The sequence below is a fragment of the Melopsittacus undulatus genome, chromosome 1 (assembly GCF_012275295.1).
Source record: "Melopsittacus undulatus isolate bMelUnd1 chromosome 1, bMelUnd1.mat.Z, whole genome shotgun sequence".
NCBI lineage: Eukaryota > Metazoa > Chordata > Aves > Psittaciformes > Psittaculidae > Melopsittacus > Melopsittacus undulatus.
Genome location: NC_047527.1, coordinates 13,437,971 through 13,463,198, shown reverse-complemented (window position 1 = coordinate 13,463,198; position 25,228 = coordinate 13,437,971). Strand labels below are relative to the sequence as shown.

The window sequence follows — 25,228 nt, the reverse complement described above, 5'->3', positions numbered from 1 at the left end:
TGACACTTTCTCCTTGAGGCTTCAGAGCTCCAGTTCCTCCAGGGTTGGAAAATTGCCCCTTATCAAGACAGATGACTACAGCTTCCAAAATGTACCAGCAACTGCAGAGCTGCAGAGAAAGCAGATGATGTAGATGACAGAGGAAAATCAGACAGCCCAGCCTGAGCCAATTAATTCTATCATTTAATGATTGCCCTCTGTTATAAGAGAAGAAATGGAATCTTGCAGGTCTCACATATAACCCTGTGTCTGAAAGCACTGATCCTGGATATGAAGGAGAATCCCACAACCATTAAATTCTTAGAGAGGGCATATAAATATATCAAGGAAGGAGGCCTTCCCCAATGCCCAGCTATTCATCTATCACACTCCTTTCCCCCACATCCCAACTTCTTCCTTCTTCTATCCCCAGGGTATTGAAGGGGATGCTGCAAATGCCATTTTAGCTAAATCACCTAACTTCTGTCAGCTTGAAAGGAGAAAACAGTAGATAAATCTCAAGTGCCGCCTACTTATTCATCCCTTCCAGTAAAGAGCAGATTTTGGGGCAGATAAGCAGTTACAGTACTGTAAGCAAACAAGAACATGACAAGAAACATCCAGCTTTACACAAAAGGAGGATTTGGATCCATACCAGTAAAATAGTCAAGAGCTAAGGTTAAAACCCACATTCACCTTGATCTTAAATTCACAACCCTTTGTAGACAAGGATATAAAGGGCTTCACAGTGGTAGATTATCCTTCTATAACAGCCCATACACACTGTGATAGCATAACAGGGTGATTTAAGGGTGAGAGAAGAGTCAACCAGAGTTTCACCCTGATTATAGTAATTTCTGTTCTTTTCTGGATCTGAATTACATCCTTTCAAGTTGCTTTAATGTTGGATTGTTGATTTCTTCCTTAATTTAACAGTAATCTAAACAGATAATAAACACAGCCCACCAGGGGGGAAAAAAAAGTAACAAAAATTCAGGATATAAATCAGGACTTTGACTCTAGCCAGCTCAGTGGCTTCTTCAAAGGACTTACTTATATTTGAATAGTAAAACGTGTCTGTACCAATAATGATAATTAAGTACTATATGCCTTTCATCCAAAGATCTCCAGCTGTAGCTCACAACAACACTGCAAAATAAGTACAGCCTTTCCATTTCACGGGGATTTTATTTACAGCCAGAGAGCAGCTCAGTAAAGCACAAGGAACAAGGGACAAATTCCTTGAGGAGCTGTGGAGGGAGATTTTTTTTAATACCAGTAATGTGCCCATTATAGTATCTTTACCTTTGCTCTATCCCCCGTGCATACATAAGTCCTGTGTCTTTCTTTCACCCACCTACAGCACATGGCAACAGAGACCTGTTTCCTAAACCAGAGGCCTGCCCTGCTAAATCTGCACTGTCCATTAAGAACAGAAGATTTCCACATCCCCAGGAAGGGCCACAGAACTGCTGGTGTCCACCCAGGGCTGACACAGCTCCAGTGTGCTGTAATAGAAACAGTCCATCACCATAGGCTTGGGTTCCAGACTCAGCCTTTGCTCAGCCCTTCACTCCATCTGTGCTTCTACCAGCAGCCAGTGCCACTGGCTGAGCCCAATATTATCAAACCCCCAAGACAAATGGGACCTAAGCTCCATAGGAGCAGCCATAACTCAGTCTGGGTACCATGGTCACTGTGGCAGCACCCCGCTCTCTGTCAGCCCCACAACAGGTACAGGACTAGGGGGGATCTGCTCCCTCATCAGTTGGTAAAAAAGCTGGCTGTGAAACTGCACACCTAAACTACACTCTGTTCAAGGAGAATCCAAGCTTTTGTTTGTATACCAGTGGCTGCTTGTGCCTGGCAATATCAAAGTATGGTCCTGTTTACCCAGCAGGAAACAGGCAGGGTGGAGGCATGAGTCAGCCCACATGTTCGTCAAGATGTCCATACTCTTCTCCATTGCCTAATACTTGCTTCCCCATCTCCTTGTTCACTCTTGAATTGTACCAGCACAAGCTTGAAGAGGTGCAAGAGCTAAATGGCTATCATTCCTTCTTCGAACAGAATAGACTAGACAAAAACAGTTCAGCTGGAAGGGACCTACAATGATCATCTAGTCCAACTACCTGACCACTTTAGGGTTGACCAAAAGTGAAAGGATGTTACTAAGACTATTGTCCAAATGCCTCTTAAACACTGTCAGGTTTGGGGCATCGGCCACATCTCTAGGAAGCCTGTTCCAGTGTCTGACCACCCTTTTGGTACAAAAATGCTTCTGAACTTCCAGTCTGAATATGTCAAGTCTTGTAGTCCTTTTGAAGAAAAATGTTTGTGCATTGGATCAGCAGTGAACCTGGGAATACTGGCAAGTCCCAACCTACATGCATCTTTTGAGGTTTTACTGAGGATGCATGGAGTTTCCACTAGCACTTCAGACATCACCCTAAATAAACAATTAGCCTCACAGCTGAAAATGGCAAGCATCAGAAACGCATTCATAAAGTCAATCATTGGGCAGTGCTCTATAGCGTATATAGTCCTATGCTAGTATCATAGATTCTTCTACTTAAAGATGTTTGTTTCTTTATTTTATCTTCATGCTCTTCTGCTAACTTCTGATATTTGTTATCAGCATTCACGGATCAAGTGTTTTGGCACAAGGACTAGTTTTCACTATGTCATATGAAACCTGGCTGAAACTCAGTTCTCATTTCAAAGAAACTTCAACTTTTGTTTTCATGCCTTACTGCAACAAAAGTCAAAACATCCAAATTCACCAGAATTTGGGTTTGTATTTAATACTTTGAAATGCCATTTCAGAATTGCACAGGGCTATATTATGCTTGCATAAATGCCTACACGTCAATTACAGTTCAAAACGCTATATCTCACTGACCCTGTTACTGCACATTGCTGACATGTTATTAAATAATGAAATAAAAAACGTGTTAATACGAATGTGTGGATAGGTTCAGTTTTGGAGAGCAACAGCTTTGCAGTAAATATTGCAAGTACTTCTTTCCATGAATCAATGAAAAAAGAAAATTAAAATTAATGAAAGTAATGAAGCAGCTTAAGTCTGTAGCTGCCTTTGGAGCAAACACGTCTCAGTCTGTCTCACACCTCCCTGTCGTCTTGGGAAGCTTGGGTAATTCCCAGATGCAGCTCAACGTGCAGAGCCCAGACTGAATTGATACCAGCCAGTCCTTCTGTCACATTTAACACGTATCTGCTCAATTCTACCTTCCAGTTGTAATTCTCAGTCCAGCTATGAAACAGACAACAGATAAAGGAAGTTCCTTATCTATTCCTCCACGTGTCCTGGTGTGAAGTCTACAAAGCTGCACTGTGCTTGCTGCAGCACTGCCACTGCATGCAGCTGGCACCATGCTGCTGGGAATCTGTCTTGGCTCTTTTTTCCTAGCTTCAAAACCAAGGGAAACCTTTCCCATCTGAGGGCCAAATCCTGCCAATGAGTAACTCAATCCTTAAGACTGGATCCCTGCTGAAGTTCCCTGTAAGGATCACACTGCTCTGGACTCCTGGCAGTGGAAAACTGTGATCTGTGCATACTAAGAGCTGGCAGGATCAAACCCACACTTCCTGGCTCTGGCTGAATGAAAGGCAAGGAGGATTTTAGGGTGATTTCAAAAGCAGATGAGGAAACTTTCAGTCCATGCAGCATGGCCTCCTTCCTCCAGGGAATGTCATGTCTCCTGTGCTGTGTATGTAAGTACCTTTGTATTATGTCCCAAGACTTTAAAAGCACCAACAGAACAAATTTCACCTCAGAGACTTATTTTTTTTCCTATTCCTTAATATCAACATTAGGAGTCAATGAAAAGCTTTTTATTCTGCAGTACGATTAACTGCTTATTGATATTATTAGATGAGACCACTCTCACATGCCCTTTCATTAGAAGGGGATGCTCCTCTTTTTCAGCCTGACATTAACCTTTAATGTTGCCACCAAAGACACTTATCAGTAAAAATTCAGGTAAAAAACCCCAAGAAATAGAGTAAAAGAACAGATTTAAGTATTAATTATTTTAACTTAGTTTCTTCCAGCCTGTGTCTAGAGGAGAATGACACAGATGCCAGTAAGATGCTCTGCATCCGTTCTGCTGTTACCATGTTTGTACCATTAAAAAAAGAAAAATCCCGTACATTAAGTTTGGCATTGGTGTGTATTAAATATCTTCCTCTTGGTACCTTACAGCTTTTTTGATCAAGTAAGAGGCAAGACAATCCCCTACCTCCTTCAGAATGAACCCACAGACAGGTTAGGTGAAAGAGATATCTGAGAACTGCTGGCTCTAAAAGCACTTAACTTTGCTCCCAAACCACCACAGAGTAGACACAGAATCTCTTAACTGAGGCCACTCTTCAAGGAGGAGCAGAAATCCTATGCAGGGCTATCAGATCTAGTGGGAAAACCATATGTGTAGCTTCCTTCAAGCCTATTAAACCCACATTTCACTTTATCTTTCCAACAAGCGGAGATGATTCAGTGCCAACAAGTAGGTATTTCCTTCTGGGTCCTTTAACGCAGATATCTTCTCATGCTGAACACCAAACCAGTTCAAGCCTGGTCCCACAGCCCTGCTATGATATGATCTCCAGCCTGCACTGGAGTAATATCTCTGCTGGAAAACTCATGTTTTCTACGTCCACGCTTGGGCTTAGAGGAAAATTAGCTCAGCTATAGTCCTGAGGAGTCCTTTTATGGACAGCACATGCTTTGGCAGCCTGTCAGCAGTGCTCTTTAAAGCCATCCAGCAAAGTGACACCATCAGTTATAAGATCTATGTGTGTCAGGTCACTGGGTTATGAAACAGAAGTGTCATAAGCATGTAAGGACATGGTTTGGGCTCTGCTGTGAATGAAGATCAAACTATTTTTGTGGAATCAGATTACCATCTTGGGATAATATATTGGGTTTGCATGTCAAGGTTTTGGCAGCGAGGGGGCTACAGGGGTGGCTTCTTTGACAGGCTGCTAGAAGCTCTCCTGATGTCTGACAGAACCAATTCCACACAGCTCAAAGATGTACCCACCACTGGCCAAGGCTGAGCCCAGCAGCAACAGTGGCAGCACCTCTGTAATAAAGTATTTAAGAAGGGGAAAAGTTGCTGCAAAGGAACAACTGCAGACAGAGGGAGGAGTGAGAATGTCAAAGGAACAGCTCTGCAGACACCCAACAACCAGCCAGGGTCAACACACCACTGGTACATTCCAGTGGGAAACCATGGCTGCATTGTAATAGCACTTCTAATAAGCATCCGTCCCAGTATTCAGAATTGTTAAAAAAGCCTGAAAGAGGTAAAGATGCGAATCGATGGGATGCTGCTATTACACTGCAGCTAGCACGACAGGGAGGTACTGTGTGCTCGGATGGAAAAACCTGGCTTAGACTGTACTCTGCACCGTGTTGGACTGCAGTAAAAATCAGAAGTCACTCTTTCCACAGGATGTGACAGCAACAAAAATTAAAACCATGACAACAAGCAGTATGACTCTCCCACATGTTACTTCTTAGTTACACCTAAGAACACATATATTTGTAGCACGCCTTGATAAAGTCAGCTCTGTCGCAGATGTATCATGAGAAATGAGTGTGTCCTTCTGAATCAGTCCCCTTGGCCTTCAAACACAGCTGAGGACCAGGACAGTGACAGAAGCTGAGAACTACAATACAGTTCAAAAAAAAGCAGGGAAAAGTGCTAAAAGAATGAAGCCAACATGCGTAAAGCATCATTACATGGTGCCAATTCAAACAATGCAACCTGTGTGGGCATTTTTACAATACACTCTAAGGCAGAGAGAACTCCAAACTCCCACGCTAGTGGTACAGCTGTCAAACCTCAGCATCTTAAGCTATACATACATATATATATACACACACATATATATATATTTCATGTATATATGAAAAAATAGTGACCTCTATCAATAACCACCTTGATTTAAACTTGAGAAAGAGTGCTTGGGTAATCGCTCTTTTAAATTTGCACTTCGATTGTGGCCAGTTATCACTGACTATGGTGGTAACCACTTGATGAGATGAAATGCAGAAGCAAAGTAAAGCAACACTAAACAATAAAAGGGGGGGGAGGGAGAACTTAAAGTCAGACAAATATTAAAAAAAAAGAAAAAGAAGAAAGAAAATTACACAGATACTGATATAGTTTCTGAATTGCCACACAAGAGATTACAAGGGAAGCCCAAACCCCATTTTGCTTTCTCCTTTTTCCCTTTATCCTTCTGTAAGTGCTGAGAATCAAAAGCATTACACCCAGCTTCTGGGCAAGCCAACACACTAGGAAAACAAAAAGCCCATTATTTGGTTGGAAGAATCAAGTCTGTGTTATTGACTTGACTGGTCCCTTTATACCAGCAGCTGGGAGAGCAGGGATCAGAGAGTGTGCTGGTGTGGTGCAGCTGTTCCACATATGTTATAAATAAGAGCTGGTAAGAGCTCATCCTATTTTTAGCATTATAAAAAAATCCAAACCAAGAATTCACAGAAATTCCCCATTAGTGTCTCGTAAGTGGAACTTTTCTCCTATTCTTGACTTACATGCCCAGAACTGAATGGACAAAACAGGCCATTCTTAAAATAATAATCATTGAAAAAGGAAAGAAAATGTAATTTAGTGCAATTAGATTAAGCCAGCCCCAAGGATGTAACCAATTACTGCGTACAGCATCTCTTACTTCAAAAGCAGGCACTTTATCAGGATGAAAACGAACCCCTGAGATTCTAATAGAAACATTGGATTACTGCACTGAAAGGTTTCTCTAGCACAATGCAAAAGCTGAACCCAGCACCATGTGGCTCAGACACCACCACCCACCCTCCCTGGGTTGCTGTGTGTGTCCAGAGACCACCACCAGCTCCTGCTCATCCACCACAATGCTGAAAAGGCCAAATCCCAGCCCCAGGCAAATCCCCTGCTTACCTGTTTTCAGGGTCTGACACGGCCATGTTGCGCGTCACATAGCACATCTTGAGTGGTATCGTCTTCTTGTCTCTGTGGATGGAGAGCGAAAGCTGCGACAGTGGGTCGGCAGAGGCAGAGCCCAGGCGGGGAGACTCAGGCGGAGGTGTCTCCCACCCAATTTCTGAAACAGGGGAGCCTTTCTTCACATAGGGGGTTGCTTCTCTCATGTATTTCACTGTGGAAAAGGAAAACAAAAAGAAAAGCAATAAATAAATGGATATTCAGTAGTTGCATCCCAAGTGAATTCTTTGAACTGGTATCAACCCTCAGTGCCATTTATTATGTCTACTTGTCCAGCATCAGAGCACTGGAAGCTGTGCAAATAGAGAAGAGGGAGATCTAAGTGCTGACAATCTCAGCATGGTGCAATGAGTAAAACATCGGAAAAGAACAAGAATAGGTGACATAAGAAATATAGCTAGTATAAGGCCAGGAGAGCCATCCAACCACTACTTGACAGGCTGTAAGCCCTCATACATCCATTCCAGCACAGAAGCCATTACCTCATAGTTGAGACATAGGGAAGTTTTTAAGAAAGACATTCAACCAAGTGACAGTGAATCTATTATTCCCCTACCTAAAATGTTCCAGTGATACTCCCAGTGCTGCAAACTCACATCTCACTTCTAGTTCACGCTTGTCATTGTCACGCCACTGATCTCAACAGCTATTTCTGCTTGCTGAGAGGCAGTTTTAGCTGATCTACTTGTACCTATATATGGAATAAACAAGAACGAGTTCACCTCTTAGCCTTCTCTTGGGGAAAAGAAATTAAGTCTGAGCCCTTTGTGAGAGTGGAGGTGTCAGATTAGATCTCTTCTCAGCCTCTTCCAATGCTTTTTTCCAGTGTGTATAGGGAAAGTGAATGTAGAATTCCCAAATGATTTTTAATGTATTCAAAAATACCTCTTTTACACTCATACTTTATATTCCTCTCTTTATGCAGGCAAATAGTAAAGCATTTTCCCTTTTTTTCAGTATTATTTCAGCAGTTCAAGATCAATTCTCCTTTGGCTTTTCATGTGTTTGGCAAATCTGCCAGCCTTCACAAACCTGACAGAACTCAACCAAGAAAGGATTTCACATTTAAGCACCCTGGTTAAACATGTATCTCCAATGTACATCACTGTGGCTGCTTAACTGGTTGTTGCTCCTTGGTTGTACCCATGACTTAAACAGCGACAATGTGAATTGAAAAGGGCAGGAGCACCATGAGCTTAAAGAGTTATGAAAATGCTGTGAGAAAACATTTCAAGGAAATCATTCAGATCATCGTGTGAGCTCGGCTGAAGAAACTAGGAATGACTGAGTAACAAAAAGATGGGTAAATTATAAAAGGGCACTGTGGTGAAAGAGGTTAAATTAGGGAAAGCAGACTGACGTTATTAAGTTCAAAGTGAAAGCAAGGGAAGTATTCAGAGGAGTAGAGAACAACAGTGCTTCTGTCAAAACCACAGATAAGGTGAGTATTTTCAGCAGCACTATTTTCAACGCACTTCATAACAGCTTTACCAAGAGCAGTATCTGTGCAAAACTAGAGTCCAGGCTCTGTGAGCATCTATTGCCATCTTTTCTCTAAAACTCTTTAGTTCACATCTTGCCATTTCTTCTTTTTTTAAAAATCTATTAATTTCCATTATAAGGACTTCAGTGTTTAGGTATTTTACAGGATATTCCTCTGTGAGGAGAACCATTTGTGATTTATCAGAAATGAGGCCCTACCCAACTATGCCGGTTTGATTTCTTTGCCCCACACTATTCTGAGCAATTTTTGCAATTAACTTCTCCCCTGCTAAGGGAAGAGCCAACACAGGATTATTCCAGGCTTCCAGAAACTATTTAAGGCAAAAGGGGCTGAGATTGGTTTTTCTTATCTTTTTGTAGACATCTATCTGGAATCCATTATATAAAAACCTGTGTCACCTAACTCTCAAAACCGGTGCTCATCCTTGAGTATTCCATAAATTAGCTGACTTTCAAAGATGCTGAAAATAAGCCCCTTTAGCTAGTGTCACACGGGTATTGGATGTCAGCATCTCAGTTTGGATGTACCCATAGACTGGGAAACAGGGAGACTGAACACATACAGATGTAGCAAATCTATTCCTGTTTACACTGAATGAATATGACTTTGTCAATAACTTAGATGGAAGGAACAGCTGAAGCGGTAAAAACCCATGTTTGACTCCAAACAAAAATTTGTTCCCTTTAAATTTAGCGATTATGAATTAATCTGTTGAAAAAAGTAATCCAGTCAGCTTTTGAACTCCATTACAGTGACATGGCAGCAGATGCGAGGCTAAATAAAGGTCCAGGTTTCAATAGTGTAGCTATTTCATTTGTGCTATTTTCATCCTTTTTCAGCTGCAGCTACGTGCACTCGACCTGAGCATCTTTTAATTAAGGAAAGGAGAGAGGGGCAGAGGGAGGAAGGAAGTTGAAGTGAAAAACTTGGCTCTAAACCTAAGCAGGAACACAAAATGTGAATTTAATTCCCCAGAGACAGAAGAAAAGAACCGTTCCTTCCATGTGCCAAGAAGCCAAGTTTCCATGTGAAGCACCAGTGAGTTTGTGTCAGGCAGCTGCACCGTTTCAAGGGAACTCCTGCGAAAGAGGAAGCAGGAGAAGGAGAAGAGAGCAGAAACACGACCCTTTTTCCACAAACTGAGTCTCAAACACAGCAAAGGCCAAGAAAATCACCTTGAGGAAAAATGAACTTTTAAAACTCCTGCCAAATACTGAACACCCACACATCCAGTTTCTACAAACTCTCAACAGATGTTTGCTCAGCCCACGAGACTTGTATGACCCATTAATATACTGGTAAACTGCTGAACAGCATCCTCCTACGAAAGTCTATAAAATAATTACAAAATAAAGTGAATATAGGTTTTCTGTCAAAAACCACATTGATTTTAGTAGTTTCTAATTCCTACTTCTGTCTAAATACAAGTACGGCTCTCTATATTCATTGACGAATTCTGCTGGGTCTTACAGCTCAGACTTTCTGGCTCTTGTGTATTCAAATGTGTTTCATATTTTAAAAGCCATCAGATGGATACATATAAATGGAATATGGGAGTGGAACAGCGGCAAAACTGATCCATTTATACACTTTTTTGTATTATTTCAATTTTCAGAACCACTGTTTTCCATTTGCTCCATCAATATCCATAATTACATGTCCATAACCAAAGTCCAGTTTATAAATTTAGCTGCAATAACGCACATCGTGTCCAGATGATTCATAAGTTTTATCAGACATTATTTCCTGTTTACCTCTAAACTCTGGGTGCATATACTGCAGAATGCAAATACTCTGGCTTATCCTAATGCACCAGTAACCCAACTACACACACAGCAATTTATGGTGACCCCACACGTGTCTGCATTTTGCAGCCTGTCCATTACCAATTCTTAATCCACATAGCAAAAAATAAGTTGATACCAATACATATTATAGGCGTATTCCTACTCCACACTGCACAATCTGGGAATCTTGCAGAAAAGTTCAAGTATAAATGAAGTTATACAAATCACTTTCATCATCAAGTTTTAAAAACAGAAAAAACATCATAACGATTACTGGACATTAAAGTAATAATGTGGATAATATTCTGTTTTCAGACCATTACACAATCTAGCAAGAGCTAGATTAGATTGCCCTTTGGATGCAGTAGCACAAATCCAGGTACCACCTGAAAAAGAAAGCTGCTATGCTGAACACTGTTTTTCTACATTGCTTATGAAACTACCTAATGGGTTAAACCACCAAAACATATAATAAAATTAAATAAGGCATGCCATTGCATAGAAACTCTGAATTATGTAAACTATTATATAGGCATGCATGCATATATATGCCTTCAGAACAGACACATGCCTAATGTATATACAAACATCAAATATATATCTTATCAAAATGCTACATTCCTTAAGCCCACCAGAATGTACTCTGCAAACACAGAAGCTAACATTCAGGGATTGAGAAAAAAATCTAATGGTTTCATTATTATAACTCAATTTACTGATAGACTATAATTTCAGTCGAGCATTGCCTAAACTCATCCATTTGATGCTACAGCTCAACCTCAGAGAGCCTTCTATTCAGTACTAATTAATGATCCATACCCTTTTGGTGCACACTAATAAGAAACTGTGGTCAAGTAATTAAAATTCCAATCACCGGAGCACCCCTCCCCACAAAATGAAGAGGAAGGGAAGTGGCAATCAAATTAAATAATCCATTGATACACATTGAAATCTTTTGCATTTATTTTTTGATCTGCAAGACAGCTTCCAAAAAAGCACTTCATTTATTCGCACTTCTGCCAAATCCCAAGTCTCCACAATTCATCTTTTGTTAAGTTCACAATTGACTTTTCTGAGTGGAAGAAGCAGGCTTTTAATGAGAGAAATACTACAGACCAACTTGGTCAGGTTCTTGGCCAGACTCAGTGCTGAGGAACTAGGACTCTTCTGATACATTCAAACTGTTTCCTAGGAGGGAAGACAAAGGACCACTGAAAAGGAGCCAGCACTCCCGAGAAAAGCTCTTTCGTTACTATAGGAATGAGGACAGGATATGTAGGTTTACAATATGAAAGCAAAAGGAACAGCATACCCAAATCTGCTGTCTGAAGAATGATGATCAAGGAATTCCCCTTTGCAGGGGAAAAGAACAGAGTCTCCTCTTTATGCATTTGTTCTCTCCTAAGTAAGTACGCAAAGACAACTACCAAAGATAAATAGAAAACATCACCCAAAAACCTCTTGAGGCTATTTTCAAGTGATTTGATAATGTTACTGCTACCTAAAGCTAAGTTTTCCAAAGTTCCCATAAATCCACCTTCATCTGGTCTGGTTTCTTCCAAGGTAAAAGATGGCCCAGAGATGAGAAGCTAGGCAAGCCCTCCACTATATTTAAGACGGTTTAAGACTGCATGTAGGAATCAACCTTTAGAGTCAACCAAGCCCACAAGTCTAACATAATGAGATCAACTTCTTTTATCAGCTTATTCAGTATGAAGGGGCTGTTTGAATTGTCTGTGCTGAAGTGAGCATGTCAAAACATCTGCAAGAGTATTGCAGGCAACATGGCATACAAAACTTTTCATACAAAAATGATGCTTGGTTAGTTTGAAAAGAGCTGCTAACGCAGAACTAGAGGAGGTCCAACCCGAAGGAATGCAGTTCCCAGCTGGAAAGGAGGTAATCAGTGAAGACAAACACTTATGAGGTTGCAGATAGCACCCCTACAAGTCCAAGCTAATAACACAGAGCCATGTAACAGCTGCTGAAGTGATACTGTCCCAAGAATAAAAAAAGTAGATGGTAGCAAAACCTAGATGTAATCACTGTAGGTACACGGCCTTCAGAAGGGCAAATCAGCCAAGCAAGTCAATCACTCAGCATGACTGTGGTGTTTTGCTTGATGAAACATTAAAAACACAGAATTTGCAGTCTAGCAGCTTCGGTAAGGCACAAATTAAAATCCCCCACATGGTATCAAAGCTACTTGTAACTGAAAGGAGAAGTCTTGCTATAGGTTTTATGAACTGTGCCCACGCAATGACAACATAAATGCAGAGTATTTTATACTGTTGTCAATGGAACGGAAATTAACAGAGCTGGAGAAAGGTCCAGTGTATTAAAATTAATTCAGTATCATGATACCAGAATTTCCCTGCTAGGTTTTACGCTAAGAGATCAAATTTCCATTAAATGTGAGCAAACCTACAGTGAAGATATCTATAAAAATGAGAAGAGAATCTGTCCAGCTGCTTGTACCATCATCAAAACTAAGACCAAATACTTATAGAAAAGAGTTTATTAATCAGATCATCTCAGAAAATGTGTCGCATAACCCTTTCATCAGCTTTAATATGGGCATAAAGCAAAAACCAGTCAACAATCCTGCTTGAGAGTGTTTCCACTCCATTTCCTACAAAAACATCTGTTACTACACTCAGACAGGTAATATCCATTAACATCATCTGCTTTCCCGCTGTGCTGAAAGGGATTTGAAATAGTAAACCTCTTGATCTGCCAAGAGAATCAGATTTCCACCTCTGGGAGATGATACAAATTAGTGAAAATACACACCTTGCGAGAATACAAATCCTCTTTATGCTTTGGCCATTTCTCATAATGTAGTGAGACTAAGCTGAATTTACCTTTTTCTGCTGATTTAAAATTAATTAATCTGAATTCGGAGTATGTTGTTCAGCCCCCAAAGAGACAGGCTTGGATTCAAATTGCAATGCTCTGCTTTTAAAATCCTTTTTAAAATACATTCAGTGTATTCAATCCACTTATTACATTTTTTCATATGGAAGACATGAATTTTTTGAAAGAGTAACTTCAGAAAGATCCAGGAGACAAACACGCCTTTAAGATGAAGCTTACCTAAAGAGAGGGCATTAGCAGTTGGTGCCAGAAGGCTGCTGGTAAGCAACTAGGCTTCAAGTTCAAGCTTTCAGTGGGCTACAGACAGGTTGGGTATCACCATCATACACTTGCACTGAAAAAGTGAAGGCAGTCCTTGTTCATGGCAGCCTGCAATCAGCGATGGTTAAGAGAATTTCTTCATCAATGATGTAATAAGACTTGAGGTCCAGACAGTGGAAGAAGGGACCAGCACATCTAGGCCTCCATCAAATAGAAGAAAATGGGAGAAAACAGGGTTCTCCTGGGAAGCCATGCAAGAATGCAATCTGTGAAACCTCATGGGTTTGATACCCAAACACAGCACAGGAACCAGCCACACTGTGTTATCCACAGCAGGTCTCAAAAAACGTAAACTCCACCAAAGATATCTTAGAACTCAAGAAGCTGTAGGAGGAAACTCAGTGGTGAGTATTGGCAGGAGGCATGGGCAGCCCCTTCTTCCAGTCTGCATCCTGGGACACCGCTTTCCCACTCTGATTTTTGCTGGATACTACATTCCTGGGCCATCCATACTTCTGTATAACACCAACAATTCTTCAGAGAGTTACTTTTCCTGTTCCCTTTCCTGAGATAGTCTCTGTCTGTGTCAGTCTATGATGTAGGCTGATTGAGCCACTGATTCTCCAGGCCTGATATTCCCCTTCAGTAAACATTTGTCTGACCCTTTCTGAGTTTCTTCAATGCAAATGTTTCTAGGGGATGAAGGCTTAAAATATCTTCTTATGTAGCATATCAAATTTGTCAGCTGCAAAACCTAGTGAGTATTTATCCATGTTCATTCCTCCACAAAGCCACAGTTTTTACTCCATATAGAGCAAGGATGAGCAAAGCACACAACTTAGATTCCTCCAGTCTATATTAGACAGCCTGAAAGCTTCACTTGCAGACAGCATTTCCCACCCGCTTCTCCGTGATGTCACTGAGAACATGTCACTGCAGCTACCCCTTTTAAGCGCCTTTGTAAGTTACATTACTGGGTTCTAATAATGAAGTCCATATTTGAGGCTAGGAAGCAGGACTAGTTTCAATGTCAGGGTGAGATTTTTCTGTTTCTGTTAGAAATAAATTAACAGAAACTAAGCAGACACAAAGTTGTTTGACACAGAATCACAATGAAGCCTAAGGCTTCAAAGGTCCAAATACGTGACACTTTCTAGCATTTGAGCTGATGGAGTGATCAAAAGCAGTCACAAGTTGTCAGTAATCTGGCAGAGAAGAATTTCAAACCAGTAAGTTAATAATAAACTAAATGTAGACTCTTTACAGTTGACGTTGCTCAATACTTTCCGTTATAATTTCCATTACTCATATCTACCACAAGGAATTCGTTACAGTTTCCTTCAAGTGATTTAGTTCAGTTTAAATTTCAAACTTTCTGTTTCAATAAATCAGATATATTCAGTTCTGGGTTTTGATATGTTGGTAATGATAAATGCATGAATTCTAGTGGCAAGGTCCCATAAGCTATTCATCAGCCTTCCAAAAACTACATACTCCCCCAGGTTATATGCAGACAGATTTTACCTTGGAAATCTTCTGTAGACTCCAGAAGTACAATGTTTGGTTAAAAAGGAAATGCTTACAGTTTGACCTAGAAGGAGACATTGATGCTATCTTGAAGAGTATGTACTCAAAAACTACTCACTGGAGAACAGGGAGCAGCTACATTGAACAAACGTCCCTTATCTAATAAACTAAAAATCAAAGAAGATTGTTCTCAAAACTTGCAAGCAGTAGCTGTGTAACTTACAGTAGCTTTATAACTTACAATTTAATTTAAAATGTGGCACGGTTCACTCGCTACATCACTGTGTGACATTCTGAACTCCACAATCAGAACTATGCAAATCTTTCATATTGGAAGTGGAAAACATCTGTAACAGGCAATTTGGGAGCTGAACATGAAAATTAGCAGTCACATTTTGAGAAAAAGCATTGTGGGACCTGTGAGTCACTCACTGATAATCAAACCAGAACTGCTGCTTGTCTCCAAGGCAGAATGCTTCATAAGTTAGAAAATGATAAAAAGTAGATTTTAGTCCCATGATAGTACGACTAAGTCTTCATACTGCTAGTAACTCTACTCAAAGTACATCAGAAAAACATGGCTTCACACAAAGCATGGAAATGGAGCAAAATACATTTCTTCAGTGGATCTGCAGTTGGATCTCAAATTCCTAAGGACCATCTCCTACCAATCTTTGTATTTTACATCATAGAATCATAGAATGGTTTGGGTCGGAAGAGACCTTAAAGATCATCCAGTTCCAAATTCCCTACCATGGGCAGGGATACCTTCCCCTAGACCAGGTTGTTCAGTTTTCAAATCCTTTCTCTAAATCCGAGGAATAAATTGATTCAGAATTTATCATGTGCTGCTCATGCTTGTTGTTTCCCCTCTGTTAGTATTTATAGATCCCTCTCCAATCACCCACACATTCAGATGGAATTCAAGGTGTCTGGCATCGCCAGCATGCTGTAATTTTTCTATTTACATGAGTAATCTCAAGTGTCAGAACAAATAATTCAACCACTAGTGATTATGTAAAAAATACATAAGGGCATTACAGTTTTAGAGCTTGGTGTTATTTCAGCAGTCACACAAATCATTAAGTTAGTACAGGATAGACTGAAAATGGCACTCACTGAGGGAAATTATTATGCTGTGTATGATTGTACCTGTTTTACAGATGGCTAAACTGATGCAGACAAGTTTAAAATGCCTTCCTCAAAGTCATGCAGTAAGTCAGTGACAGAATTCTCTACAATAAACTTAAATTTCAACCCCTTTATGACTTTTCATTTTCAAACAACCCAAAGGGACCTCAATGCCAGTGAAAACCAGATTCACAATGCCTACAACCTTCTCCCCAAGTGAAGAACTTGAAGACCTTCCAAGGTCCTTCCAAGATGATTTATTTTGAAGAGCAGGGCTGCAGTCACTTGGAAAACTTCAAAGTTGAGCATTTTCTTTCTTCATTGGACAACACCAAAAGCTTTGAAAATGAACAAACTCAGGGCACTCCTTCAGCTAAGAATTTGCCGTATCTCCTGTGGCTGGGCTATCCATTGAGAGGCATCATATCTCCAAATAAGTCCTTATGTTGGGGAATCTTTTAGTTTGCAACCTTACCAACAGGGGAAAACAAAGGCCATATCCAGAACACTCAAATACCAGTGATCATAGATATCATTACATCTATAACAGTACAGGTATATAAATACAACCAGATAGACAGACTGATAAATATGAACGCTATTGAAGTTCAGTTTCTTGGACTGTAAATGCCTCTGTGCCTGCCTACCTCTTTCTCCTTTTCTCATTTCAACTGGGCATAACACAAGTTTGGTAAATCTGCAGAAGCATGCAACCAGTTTTATACTGTTAGCCCACAGAAATCAATTTGCTCCATCAAAAACCACCATCTCCAGGCTGCAGCAACACCACAGTTCGACAGAAGCACACCAGCTCTGCCCTTTCTCCACCTCAAGACATTTGCCATAGCAGAAGAGTGGCAGACCTGACAGAGGTTTGGCTCTACACATATCTCCTTGCTGGTCTACAGGCTAGGAGAAAACCACCTGAAGCAGACAGATTGCTCACTGAGGCATTGGAAAGAACACAAGACCTCACGACACCACCCCCTGTATTTCAAGAGGTGGAGGAAGCAGGACTGTGTGTTCAGCAAGGACTATGCAAACGGAAGGACAATTAAGCCTTGTACCTCAGTGCTTGGGCTTCCATTTGAATGGAGTCTTTTTCTCCCAGGGATTATGGTTTTCTCTAGGAATAAGCCACCAAACCCCTAACAAACAACACCAATTAAAGAATAAGCACAGTAGTCATTAGCACTGGCTGAAAGATATTCAGAAAGCACAGGAAATTCTCAGAATTGCAGACCCCAAAGAGACCAACTGAAATCCAACTGTGCTGCCACAGGACTATGGCATCATGTGCTGCTTTTTGCAGCTCAGTCTCTTACCAAGATGCCAGATCTATTCTCATCCCTTTACTGTATCTTAAAAAATGCCAATGTTCCCTGATGGAACAGAGATCTCCTGGAACTCCAGTGCATAATACAATATGGAGGTGAAGAGAAAGACTGGGGTTGGGATAGAGCAGGTTTCTTATTTTGAAATACCATCACTTAAAACTATTCTGCAAACAGGATTTCAGAAATGAATTAGTGAACACATGGAACAAGAGAAGCAGTGAAAATCCTCATTTAAATCCTCAATTTAGAAACTGATTTTTATTTTTCCCCATGATTTTGTGGTTTGCTCTGAAAAATACATTCTCATTCAAATTCACTTCTTTCTCTACAAATAAATAGTCCTTTGAATTGACATTTTGATTTAAAATGTCTTTTTAAGATGAAACTCCTTTTCTAATAAATATTGCATGAAGTGTCCCCAGCACCCATTTTGTCAGATGGAAAATTTATATAGTTATGATTCTATTAGGTTTTTTTGAGGTGGACTGGGCATTTAATCAATAGAGCAAAGAGCATCTAAATAGGGTTAGGCCTCAAATTCCTTTCAGTGAGAAGTTAAATCCCCATTAGCTCTGAGCCGTAAGCCCCCATGGGTTTAGCATGCAGCTTAAAAGATAACTCTGCAAGGGGTCATGGCTCTTTAGTGTACTACAGAAAGCCTATTTCACAGATCGCTCTGCAATAATAATGTAAATATAATCCTGTTCCAGTGGACGCTTTATCCATCCAGAGAACAAGCAATGTTTGCTGCTCCAGAAAAAAAATCACATTAATCTTCAATTTAAGGGCAAAGGAATTCCCTGCTTCATTCAAGCCTTTTTACAGAGAATTACTGAGACTCTCCTGGTATCACACCAATGATGGGGCCAGCATGGTCGCCCTGCCTCTCACCAGGACAAGACAGACCCAGGTTGGTCTCAGCAGCTGCTGAGCAGCAAGTGCAGTTGACTCGGCACATCAAAACACATTTGCTCACTACACCAAATGCCAGTTTTGACTGTTCCAGGTTAGGTCAAAGCCAGGTTAAAATAGTACAACCTATTGTTTTTCCAGAGCCCACGATCTGCCTGCCAAGTACTTTTTGGTCAACTAGTACAGGAGGCTGATAACAGAGGCTGGAAAAGAAACCTAGCAATTCCCAGCTGAACTTCCAAGGGCTGTAATGAAATGCAACCCCAGCTGAAATCATCAGAGAGAAAGCCATTTATTTCACCAGTGACAAGAATGCTAATTTGTTTGTATCTCAAATTTACTTGCCATTTGTACTACTGGAGCACTTACCAGGATTAGACAAGAACCAGGGCATGACAGCCTCAGATGCTGTGCAAACACAGAACAAAAGGCTGGTCCCCTCCCAAGGAGCTTAGAAACCAAGTACAAGTTCAGAGACAATAAGGACATGACAAGGAAATAAGCAGGGAGAAGAGCCTACAGGAAAAATCATGCATGTATCTCCCAGTGTTGTTACAGCTGTATTGTATTCCCCTGTAATGGAGACAGCAGTAGCAGGTGCTGTTTGTAAAAACACTGGAAAAACAACATGAAGAAAAGGAAATATGAGTAGAGTGATACAGTTGCTAGGATGCGTTTGCAATTAATAGTGGCTAAAGTTTTCCCTTTTTGGTTATAACTGCTGCTTCCCATGAAGGGATTCTATCAGGACTTGAGCTTTCAGCACTACCTCAGGTTTTTGCCTTGGAGTGGTTGCTTGAGTTCTGCTGATTGGTAAGAGATGATGTAGATAACGTAGATTACATAGATAAAAATGTGTTGTCTGAGGCAAGGGCAGCTCAAGCAAATGGGAGCACCTAGCCAGATGAGGATGGCCACCAGGGCCTCTACGGATGCGGGCATGGACTTAAGGCTCACGTAACACAAGGAAAAGTCCCTAATATATGAGCAGATGAACTGCCACTCTGCTGAACCTCACGCTCATTGCCTTGGCCTCACATGTTCAGGCCAAATCCTAAAATAGGGGGAAAAATCTCTCCCTATCCTGTAAGTCAGAATAATTCTGTTGCAAAAGTAACTAAGTTTGCAAGGTGGAGGGAGCCTGAAAGCCAAGCATGGTGTATGTGTATACTTGCCATTAGCATAACTGGTTTTCTTTATGCTCCAGTGTGGGAGTACCTTTGAAAAGAGGAGCTAAAAGTACAGCTTTACTTCCCATCCAGATTATGTATGCTTTTACAGAGGCTTGGGGATACACAACAGGGATAACTATCTGCTCGAGGCTTGTGTTTGCTTTATTTAGTTCAAGGGCAGGTCTCTCTTGCTACTTGCAGAGAACAGAACCAGATTGTATCAGTGCTGCTTTTTTATTTTTTCTTTTTTTCTTTTTTTTTTTTATTTTTAACAGCAGCACTGATGAGCACAGTGGGAGAGAAAAAAGTCAAGAACAATTTCTGCCTCAAAGGGCTTCTGATCTCAGGGTCATTTACAACTTCTGCTAAAGCCACTGGGTTCATCTTCAATGGGAATTAGCTCAGGTCCAGCTGAAGCTGAAGATGTGAATAGTCTATAAAGTGGGAAAGAATGGGAAGTGGAAGGAAAGCTAACCCTGGCAGGTAGCTGCATGAGTAGAACTCCAGTTCACCAGGAGATATCCCAAATGGAACCATAGCAAAAGAGTTTTGACTTCGCCACACAGGACCATGCCGTGGCGCAGATCACAAACACCAGCATGCCTATGTCCCCACAGTCACGGGGTCTCTCCTCTCATCTTGCATACCAAAGGCCATCAGAATATTGTCAATGTGCCTCTGAAGAGATCACTCACACAAGTAAGCTGACCTTTGGGCTTATTGCCATAGTAGGTTTGTGCTCCAGTTTTTAAAGGGCAACTTTGAAACTCTAGATTTCAGCAAACGTCAGAAACTTATAAACAATATTCATACCGTACTCTCCAGTGCTGTAAAGACAACTTCTGCAGCTGCTTCCGTTGCAGAGGCTGTAAGAAGCTGAAGCAAATTTGGTGGCAGATTGAGAGCCTAAAGCAAAATTTCTGAGGAACACTAAAACCAATCTGCCTGGTTCGTTACTGCATTTAAGAAAATGTGATGGGAGCTGGGAAAAGATTTTAAGCTGGCTGATGGCAGAGGTATGCCAGTGATATTTACATCTCTTCTTCCATAGGAAGTATCAGAAACTTATTCTCTGCCTAGGAAAATTATGGTCAGAAGTTAGGAGCTGAGAATATTGGACCGATGCATACCCTCCTTGTTTAACCAAGGGCTATAGGGGGCTATTGGGATACTGGGGATGTACTCTTCATTAGGGACCGTAGTGACAGGACAAGGGGTAATGGGTTAAAATGTACACAGGGGAAGTTCAGAATGGATATAAGGAAGAAGTTCTTTACCGTAAGGGTGGTGACGAACTGCAATGGGCTGGCTAGGGAAGCTATGAATGCTCCATCCCTGGCAGTTTTCAAGGCCAGGTTGGACAAAGCCTTGGGTGGCATGGTTTAGTGTGAGGTGTCGCTGCCCATGGGGGGGGGGGATTGGAAGTGGATGATCCTTTCCATCCCTAACTATTCTATGATTCCATGATTCTATAACTACATTATTAAATGTATGATAGATTAGGGAGTGTAACAAGCCTATTTACTGCAAAAGGGCAGAGCAGTTCAGAAATATGCACCAGTAAATAGTGTGCTTCTAGATCACTTCAGCTTCCTCAAAATGGCTTTTCACACCATTTATGTTGGAATGCCTTGTCTCAGCTCCCCAAAGGGCCAAGTCATCATCTCCTTCAGAGGCAGGACTGGAAGACTCATGGGATTTTTCCAGATTGAGAGCAGATCCTTCACCTCAGTTTAGTTTACAACCACCAGACCCAGCTCACACTCTGTGGCTCAGAGGATTCATGCTCAATTCATGATCAATAACCAGAAAGCTCTCTCCAAGGGATGTGTTAAGAAGATAATTTAGTAGCAACAAAGCAGCTACATATGTGCAAGACAATATAGTAATATATAGACCTTTGCAAATATATACACATATACATGCATCTTCTCAACACACAGCATATCCCAGGATGCTGTTATACAGCTAGAAGTTCCTGGCTCCCCATCCCTTCAGATGGTACCTGATCACAGTGATCCTACCCTGTCAACCCCTGAGACCAAACCTGGATTTGTTCCTCTGCCAGGAACTGATCAGCAGTGGTCCCCTCTTCATGCTAGCATCTGCCTCAAACCCTTGTCTGCCTCTAACAGGCACATCCTGCACATCCTTCCCTCACCCACCCCAGAAAGTGCCAATTTCTCCCCTCCCTGCCCAAAACACCTCACTTCCCTTCTACCCTTTCCCTCCCACAACAGCAGCCTCTAAACTCTGCTGCAAAGGACGGGAAGGACAGAAAAGAGGAGGAAGAGAGATAACCACCATTGCTGCGTCAAGCTGCCCTCACCCACTTCCACTTCCCTCTGTGTCCAAGTGCACACACAGGGAGCAGCAGTTGATACTGGACCCCAGCACCTCTTCCACCCCAGCAGCACCCTGTGCTGGGGCAGATGCTGCTCGAGACCTCTGTTCTGCAGCTTGCAGAGCTGTCCCCATGGGAAAGCACAGCAGCAAAGGCAGAAGCATCCCCTGACATGTGGAACCACAGTGAACGATGCCAACATGTTCATGCCATAAGTTCTATCTAGCATTACACAGAAATAATGCCTCCCTGACAAAATCTCTTTACAGCACTCAGAGCATTCACTACACGTCAGTGTTTTCAGATCACTTCACAGCAGCTCAGCAGCCACCACAGTCAGATCAAGTTGCAGCAGCAGGTCTGTGCTGCTCCACACGAAGGGAAGCCTCTGATAAAATAGCAGTGAGGTGCCTGTGCCAGACCATGGCATAGCCCACCACCACACTTCTGTCATGCACGGGGAGCTGGAAGAAAATGAAAGGTAAAATACATTTAATCATATATGGTCAAATTAAATTTTGAGAAAGGGATTGTGGATTTAATGGAAAACTATCCAATAAAGGACACCACATCCTAAAACTAAAACAAACAAAAGCCAAAAAGCCAAAACAAAACCTACCAAATGAACAAACAAAACAAACAGAATGGTTATTGGGGCTGTTACAGAGATGCTACCTAACAGCATGAACAAACTCATTACAGCCTGGCTGCCTCCTTGATATTCTTCACTTAGTTTACAGTGCACTTCCACAGCATTAGCTGCAATGGTGAATTCCAACTACATTCAATACAGGCAGTAATTAAATGGTTATAAAATGTGAAGCTGGAATGCTGACAAGCTCTACAAGCAGCATTATCGGCAGTGACGGTCAGGCAGTCAATCTGCTGCACTTCTCCAATGGTTTAAGTAATGCTTGCCAGGATTGCCCAGTCAACGCTTTCTCCCCACGTCTCTTTGCACCATGCCGCAGTAATCGCGCAGATGCCTGCTGTGCTCAGAAGATGGAAAGCTTGAGAGTGTCTTCAGAAGAAGGAAAAAAACCCAACAAAGAAAACCTCATGCAATTAATTAAACCATGTTTCACCTTCCAGCAAGACTAACCCAAGAGGCCACCAACAGCTCCTCTCCCAGTCATGCATCCCCCCATCCCTACAGAACCCCTAATGACCTTGCTATTTCCTTCTTGCGATCACAAATAATAGTATTCTAAAACACTTGGGAATGTGTGGCTGACACGTGCCTGTGAAGCTCAAGAACAAGCAGCTATATTTACCTTAATATTTGTGACTACGGCTTTCAGGATCGACAAGATCCTCCTGAACACCATGGCTGAGGGGAAAATGGGCAACACTACTGCCTTGGCTCCACGCTTCTGACTAAAACCCATTTCCCAAGCCTCCTAAAATGTTTGTGCAGCACCAGAGCCTCTTCTTCCCCCACTGGTGTAGTGAAGAAGGCAAAGCACACATGGACTGGGTGTCCCCCTTCTGCTGTCTGCCCCCCCCCCATCCCTGTGCTTGAGCAAACCTCCGCTGTGACTACAGATGTCTGAAGCCCTGCATCTGAGTCCACACTGTGATGAGAAGCAGGCTCCTTTGGCATGAGCTGTCACGTTTAGAAGCCATTGTTTTTCTTTAAACTCAACAGTTGCTCCTCAAGTGGGAGGAAACAGCAGTTGCACACACACACACACACACCTCACTTCCCGGGCTTGGTCCAGCCTTCCTGCTCACCACCCAGGGCACACATAGAAAAGCCCATCTACTCACACAAATGCGTTCATTAATGCTGCACGTTCCAGTCCTCTATCAGATATAGAAATGTTGGATCAGAAATAGGAGACACAAACATCGATTTTTTTCCTACACTATACACTGTTTACTACTCTATAGTCCTTCAGCAGCCTCAAATAAGCATTTGATTTAAACGATCTTTTCCTTACTGTCTTCTGTTTACAATGCCCTGACTTTATTCCTTTCTAAGGACACCCCTTTATGCTTGTGCTCTGATTCTGCCACAAAACCTACAGGGCTTTCCCAGGTGGTAACCACTAAGAACAGAGATTAGTTCTATTTTACTGTATGATTTGTGTCCTAAGTTCAATCATGGTAAGTCAGGGCTGACTAATTCAATAAAAATAAGTCTATCTATTTGCTTGCTCATCATCTTCCACTATTGTTCTCACCTTTCATCCCTATTTTATTCCCATCAACAGCTGCACACACTTTGCCACACCTCATCTTCAGATGTTGATCTCTCCAAGCAAAGCACTGATTCCTCTGGCTTCCTTCTGCATTGTCCAGCATTGCAGGGAGATGATCCTGATGTATGGTAGGATGAAAAATAATCTGTCTTGCTCTTGGGTTGCAGGCACTACAGCAGTGTAAGCAATCCCACCGAAATCTGGACAGGCAGGAGGAAGGAAAACACACCTCAGGCTGTAGACAATATATTGCACCTCCTTGGAAACAGTGATCAGGAGACCTGATTTAACTGCAGTGCATAGCACAGCAAACATAGCAGAGCCTCCAAACAGGCTCCTCAAACCTTGTAGAACTGCAGAACTGCCTGTTACCAGGCGATGCCATAATGGTATGATCTCTAATGCAGGTGATATTGAGACCATCACTGTTATTTCTAACCAGTTTCCTTCATGCTCCTCTTGGAGCATTTCTGTGTGATTCTATGTGTATCCCAAGTAGCTGAGTAAAACACAAATACATGAGAACAAGCAGAAGTACGAATAGAATTACATTAAATTTCCATTTCTGCACCAAAGTCAACTGCCACATGGTCCATCAAAAAAAATCAGCCTATTAAACATGATAAATATCAGCTTGCTCCTGGTGAGTCCCAGCACAGTGAATGAAATGCAATAAACCAGAACAAAATCCAGCCTAAAACTAATGAAAGTGAACTGGGAGGAAGGAGCATGGGAGGTGAGGGATGGGAGTTTTCAATGTTCTCAGTTTTGACCCAGTGAGACCCAGTCTGAATTCAAATTCTTCTCCACATTAATGACAAAACCTATTTCTCTGAGAAAAGCCTGATAAACACACAGAAGCTCCAAATATTTTGTAGTAGGAAAAGTTTAGATTTCTTCTCAGTGTCAGAGAAAAATTACACTCCTAAATTCTGCCAGCATATTCTGACATGTGTATTTCTACTCACCATGAAACTACATAAATCAGTATATCCATAATATTTAAATACCTTAGACATAGTTTCTAAATCTGGAATCTTAGCCGTAGAAAATATGTTCTTCAGCTTTTACCTTAAGAATAACCAGATCAAAGAATTGGAAAGACTATATAAAAATAATACATTCTTGCACTCCATTTTAGGAATAAGCTGTTCCAAACTGT

General features: G+C 41.5%; 1 protein-coding gene across 1 annotated transcript in view; it reads right to left on the bottom strand.

Moving 5' to 3' along the window:
* Positions 1-25,228, bottom strand: part of SNTB1 (syntrophin beta 1) — a 113,418-nt gene that overhangs the window by 49,523 nt on the left and 38,667 nt on the right. The window contains exon 2 of the mRNA XM_005143832.3: positions 6,948-7,164. Coding sequence (XP_005143889.1) covers positions 6,948-7,164 — 217 coding nt within the window. The remainder of the gene's footprint in view (positions 1-6,947; positions 7,165-25,228) is intronic.